The sequence below is a fragment of the Solanum stenotomum genome, chromosome 12 (assembly GCF_019186545.1).
Source record: "Solanum stenotomum isolate F172 chromosome 12, ASM1918654v1, whole genome shotgun sequence".
Lineage (NCBI taxonomy): Eukaryota > Viridiplantae > Streptophyta > Magnoliopsida > Solanales > Solanaceae > Solanum > Solanum stenotomum.
The window spans coordinates 33,118,738-33,125,441 of record NC_064293.1 but is presented as its reverse complement, the minus strand read 5'-3'; the positions used below and the strand labels follow the sequence as shown (position 1 = coordinate 33,125,441).

At 30.7% G+C, this 6,704-nt stretch overlaps 1 protein-coding gene across 1 annotated transcript; it reads right to left on the bottom strand.

The window, feature by feature from the left end:
• Nucleotides 1-387: 387 nt before the first annotated feature.
• LOC125848685 (probable NAD(P)H dehydrogenase (quinone) FQR1-like 1) lies at nt 388-3,098 on the bottom strand. Its single transcript, XM_049528605.1, has 4 exons — nt 2,928-3,098; nt 1,693-1,786; nt 972-1,234; nt 388-872 (listed from the first exon to the last, which is right to left on the bottom strand). The coding sequence occupies exons 1-4, from the start codon at nt 2,948-2,950 to the stop codon at nt 641-643; spliced, it is 612 nt and encodes a 203-aa protein (XP_049384562.1). The 5' UTR covers nt 2,951-3,098; the 3' UTR covers nt 388-640.
• Between the last annotated feature and the right edge of the window lie 3,606 nt (nt 3,099-6,704).

Sequence of the window (6,704 nt, the reverse complement as noted above, 5' to 3'; positions counted from 1 at the left end):
ATGCTGAAAATAATGTGTCCAGCAGACTTTAGAGACAATAGGAAATGAACAAGGTAGAGATAAAAAAAGTGAATGAGGAGATAGAAATTGCAAGCATCTCACTTGGGAATAGAGCTAACTTGGTAAATGATACCTTGTATATATGGTATATTATAAGAGTTTAAACGACGCTTATTTTGGGAACGAAGGAGTATTCAATATTAAAGCTAACTGTTGCTTCTTAAGCAAACAAGGTAGCAACATATGTTTCATAACACAAAAATTTGTAGTTTGAGCCAACTTATTGGGATTGGACCACAACAATCTTCTTATCAAATGGACATAGGAGTACAATTATTGGGGGGTAGGGGGTTGGGGGAGAGGGAGAGAGAGAGAGAGAGAGAGAGATAAAGAGATTGTTGCTGTAGCCATTGATTATGAAATGAGAAAAAAAATTAAGTATGATTCATAGAACATGTAAACCAACCTCTGTAAACTGTGATAGACACTGACCAATGACCCTATATATATGCTGATATAATAGGTAATAATCACTTATTGTTTGTAGTAGGAATGCAACTTAAAACAAGAGTATATAGACATAGGAAAAAAAAAAATGGAACAGCAGAATGCAATAGGACATGAGTTTGTAGTGAAACAATCAAGCAGAGCCTTTGAGCTTCTTTGCGATGGTGGCAATGTGTTTTCCCTGGTGGAAAGCTTGCTCCAGTTCAAGAGCTGTTGGCTGTCTAGAGCCATCTCCAGCAAAAGTTCCTGCCCCATAAGGACTTCCACCTTTAATCTGTTCCATCTCGAACATGCCAGCACCAAATGTGTAACCGATTGGGACAAAGATCATTCCATGGTGAACAAGCTGAGTAATTGCTGTCAACCTGCAGATTTATTGAGTTTAATGTAAAAGTTTCAATTAGAATTTTCAAATCACAAGTCAAGCTCAAAATGTGAAAGTCTTTTGAGGAGAAGGGACTAACGCAGTAGTCTCTTGGCCACCTCCTTGAGAGCCAGTACTGTAGAAAAGGCCCGCTGGCTTGCCTGCAAGCTGCTGAGTTCTCCAGAGACCACCAGTGGCATCAAGAAATGCCTTGAACTGAGCAGCCATCATCCCAAATCTTGTTGGGAATCCGAACACAAAGCCATCAGCTTCAGCAAGGTCATTGGGTGTGATAATTGGTGCATCACCTTTTGCTGGTCCACCCATCTTTCCAAGAACCTCTTCTGAAAGAGTTTCTGGTACCTGTGCCATTCACAAATCAACAACAGAACACAGAAGCGATATACATCCATTAGTTTTTTCTTCTTTCATCTCCAAATCCCTCTAAAGGAGCACTGTTCAAAATATGGAATCAATCATAGGAATCAAGAAATCAAGGAAAAGTTAGTCACAAGTGAATTGAAAAAAGACAATTCAACTATATGGTTCTTTGTCTAACTTCATTGACTCCATTAAACAATTACTGTAGTAGTCAAACTAGGAATAACACTATGGCAAATGTCAAGACAATAATTTCTCAGCAGGATTTTAAGGAAAGGGTATGACTCTAGAGATTCCACACTATCAATGATTAATGTATAACACTTTAGGAGACATCCTATTTGCAAAGTCAAATCACATAACTTCTTCAATTCTCAGGGATAAAAAAATTCTCTAACTCATTCACATTAATAACATATTAAACTGAAATGTAAACAGACCTGCCATAGTTTGGCTTCTACTCCTTCAACTGATGCGGCTCCTTTCTTTATCTCTTGTGCTAGCTTCTCAACATGTCCATACATGGAGTAGTAACTGCATTAATTTACACTTTTCACCATTAGCTTTACAAGCCCCAAACATGAAAATCAAATAGATCATACAAACCATTCTACTTTTGGAGACAATTTTTGGGGGGTTTATAAGACTTCACAGCATCAGATAAATGTATGAGACACACAAAAGTTGACTTTAAATTGGATAAGAATCACAGATCAGATTGGAACAGTCGCAAGAAATCCAGTAAAATAACACCAAATATATTCTGGATGAAGACATCAGGCACTAGAATCCAACTTCACAGAAGTCTTCTAGAGATAAAACAGGAACAAAAGATGGCACAAGCCGGAACTTAGCACTCAATAAACACAAATCATCCAATGAGACATGTTCTGGAAATTTGTAGGAGAACTTCCTTACCAATAGGAATCTTGAAGCTAATCAGCAAAATCATTTAGTACCAAAGAAAATATCAACAACTCCGTCTTGATGTTCCAAGTTGATATTTTTCAATTTCAAGAATGTCATTTCATAAAGACTAGCAATAGAGCAACTAACCAAACCCCAGTGAATTAGTTGGTAAATCATTTTCATAAAAACCTTTTAGTAAGCACAGATTTTCCTACCTTAGATCAAGACAACAAACACTTGTAGAAGTAGATAGGGTGATATTATTTTTTTAATTTCAAGAATGTCATTTCATAAAAAAGACAAAACAAAAATACCTAACCAACAACTCCTGCAACAATTAATTGGCTATATCATTTTCATAACAATCTTCCAATAAACTACAAATTTCCTACCTTTAGATCAACACAACAAACACTGGAAACAACTGGTACCTTCCCATACAATCTCTTCAACAAGGTCATCCATCAATTAATCATTGGAAAGCAAATCTTGTAAAGCCTTAGGATCAAATCCCCACATATATAATAAGAATAGGACACAAAGACAGAGTCTTTACCAGAACACAGACATGGCAAAAATCAAGAACCAAGAAAATATCATCCCAGATCACATTAACAAAAAATAAATCATACCCACAATTCATTTCACTCTAAACATCAAAACAAGAACCCCAAACTCAAAAATATATTTTTTGTTTATATATAAAAAAAACAGAACATGCATAAAAACAAGAAGATATAAATGTAGAACAAGATGGATTGCTTACACAATGTAGACTTTGGTTGCCATTGAAAGGGAAAGTAGTAGGTAGATAAATGAGTTGTTGTTGGAATAGAAAAGAAAAGAAAGAGGATGGTGATGGAATGGAATGGGAAGAGAGTGGGGAGGCAATTGCTGCTTATATAGTGGGGGAACCCAAATAACCCCAAAATTAAGAGTTGACCATTTTCAATTTTGGTTAATTAGAGGCTATCTCAGGTTTATGTCGATTAATTAGGGGTAGTTATGTCATTTGTTCACTCATTTATTTGATTTGCTAATAGGTTGTTGATGTCAGGCTCATCATCATTATCGTAATAATTATACTTTTTTAAAATTATTATTATTTCTTTGTTTTTAATATTATAGTTCAATTTCTTATTCTTCATTATTGAGGGGGGGAAAAAAAGACAAGTGCAAAGGAAAATTTGAAGAAAAAAAAAAAAGTAACAGAAAATACAGGTTTGTGCACAGCTGGTATTGGTGCACTTTTGCTATTTTATTTACATTACATTCTTTACAAGAAAGGATATGAGTAATAAAAGAAATACTACTAAAATGTTTCGATTACTTGCCAATAAAAGTAAATGAATAAATGCAATACTATAGATAGATAATTTATGTTCAATTACTTATTATCTATTTTAGGTTATTACCATTAAAAGAATATTATGATGCAGTGGAGGAGGTTGCTCTTCTCTTAATCAAGAATTAAGCTTGAGTCGTGCGTATGAAAAAATCTTTGATAGGGAGTGTCTCCTCAAATTGGGCCTCAAAACTGAATTGATCGAAGTCCAACATGGGTACGAAATATCAAATAAGAAGTTTATTTTAGGTTACTAATTTATGGATAGTTAATTCATACGGAATTGACTATTAATAGTGTGATATGATAAAACTCTTTTATATTGTTCGTATAAAAATTTAGATCCAATAAATATCCATATATTTTCTTGCTAGTGAGGGCCTTTTACTCATTTTCTATTTTTATGTTTAGTGCTAATTTAAGTTTTTAGCTTGTAAGACCTTACTTGCCACATTTAAAGAAAATACGTTTTTAGTCCGAATAAGATTGTTTATAGTTCCGAGTACAATGAGGGACACATTTAATTGTCAATGTCAATTAAAAAAATTCTTTCTGAAATAAAATGCATATATTTTTTGCTAAAATATTAAAAAGACTATTCTAAAATAATCATAAATAAAGGGAAAATATTTGATTCATCGAATAGTAGCATTATTCATTTCTGAAAGGAGACATAATATTTTGTTCAATGCTTTTGAATTAATTATTATAGAATTAATGAGACATATATAGTTCACCTTTTATGACTGAAGATTAACAGTTACATTCTTGAAAAAAGATAGAAAAAAAACAAACGAAGTTGAATCAAATGAGATTTCAGAGAATTAATGGCATGATATTAAATACGTTTTTTTTTAAAAAAATGTAGCTTTATGGATGCCAGCACATATACTGGTAAATCAATCTGGGTCAATATTCTAAGTGGCCATAGCCTTTTTAAAATTATTCTATGGACCATTTTTTTTTTAAAAAAGCAAAGGAATATATACATGATTTGAATTAATTATATGCAGATTCTGAATATTTGATATGATATTTTATAATCATTTGTCCTCTACAGATGGTAAATCAAAAGATGATCAATCTCTATCAACTAGAGAAGAAATCGGATAATTCTTGGAAAGATTAATCTCTAATTATTTGTATTTATTGATTTTGTATAAATATCGAGTGCGTGCTAAATTTTACCGCAAAGAGTTCTGAGGTGTACCAAAAGGAATATATACATAATACACATTTATTAAAAGTTAATATAATAAGCAGTCAAAAGAGAAGATACATATGTCAAACCTCAAGTTAATTTGACAAATTCTAGAATATATGGAGGGATATCAGAATTGACGTATATAAACAAATATTTGAAATATTTTGACGAAATATTTTGACTGGGTACATTGGAGGCGGCCTTTGGGAAGTTTTTTTTTTTTTAAATAATTTTTTATTTATTTATTATTATTATTATTGTTGTTGTTGTTGTTGTTATTATNATATTTGAAATATTTTGACGAAATATTTTGACTGGGTACATTGGAGGCGGCCTTTGGGAAGTTTTTTTTTTAAAAAATATATATATATTTTTTTTATTATTATTATTGTTGTTGTTGTTGTTGTTATTATTATTGTTATTCTGATTGTTATTGTTATTGTTTTTATTATTATTGTTATTGTTATTGTTGTTATTATTATTATTATTATTATTATTTATTTATTTATTGTCTTCAACTGTTCATGTGTTAGTTCGAAGACAACTGTTTAATTAACCTGATCAAGTGTTCTCTCTAAATGAAACCTAGTTTTGTAATAGCAAATTTTAAAATTGAACTCTTATTAAGTTGATGGTCTATATTTTCATTAATCATAGTTAGGGGGTAAGGATATCAAATGAGTACGTTCAATATTGATCTTTGGAAAATCTAAATGAGATAGTTAAAAAAATGAACAGGTTATTAAGTAGGAGTTTGGCCATGCGATATGGTATCGTGAGATGGAATCAGCGTTTGAACATGCGAGTTTACGCTGATTCCATATCATGAGATGTGATTCTATATTCTCGAAAAACCATGATATGGAATTATATGGTAATTCCATATCATGATTTGAGATTTTAATACAAAAATTGATCCACAAATTTATATTTTTGTTAAAACAACCCCACATTTATAACCATTTATTTCATATGTAAATAAAATTGCTAATCACATCATTACTTTTTAAAATTTATTATTCTCACTGACATAAAATTTATTATTCTCACCAACATATAGTCACTTTAACTCACACCAACCGATTGTTAAAGTGATGAAATATTTATGGTCTATGAGCATGAAAATATAGTTGCGGATGATATTGACCAACAAATGACTCAAAGTAACAATGTTCGTTCGTTTTCTCGGTCACATGATAGAGAAATGCAAGTTAAACGTTAGGAAATTGTCCGTACTATGTGGAATGATTATATTAAAGACTAGTACGCACTACAATTTATGTTCAATTTTTTTTTTATCAAATTAAAGTTAGATGAAACAATTACTTAAGTGGAGAACAATAGCTTTGTAATAATTTATTATGTGATTTTATAAATTTTTATTTATTTGATAAAATTGAATAAACAATTGGGGATATTTTAATAGTTTTACAACTTATGGGATTTTTATGTTTATGAGAAAATATACAACACAAAAATTTCATATCGCATATCCAAACAAAACTTCAATTTCATCTCATGATACCATATCGCATGGCCAAACGGGCCCTTAAAGTCATCCAAAAGTTGTTTGGGTTAAAATACTCTAAAGATGGATCAAAACTCAATCTGTCAATATTTTTTACTAATTCTCAATTGTTTTTTAAATAAATTTATAGTATATAATAGAATTGATAATATTTTTCTTTTTATTTCTCATAAGTCAATTTGTAGTGTATATCAGTTCAACTTTTGATAAAGTGATTGAAGTAATAAATGAGTGACCCAATAATCAGTTAAAACTTGGATGAATTAAACTATGTAGTTGTGATTTCATAAAATAAATTTTGTTACGTTGAGGAACCAATGAGCTTTCTGAAGCTGTAACTTGTACAGGACTACTTCTAGCGCGTTTTTTTTTTTTTTTTTTTAAATTTATTAAAGAAACAATGTTTTAAAAATAAAGTCAAACAATAAATCCTCCTAATTAAAACAATTTCTCAATGTTAAATAAT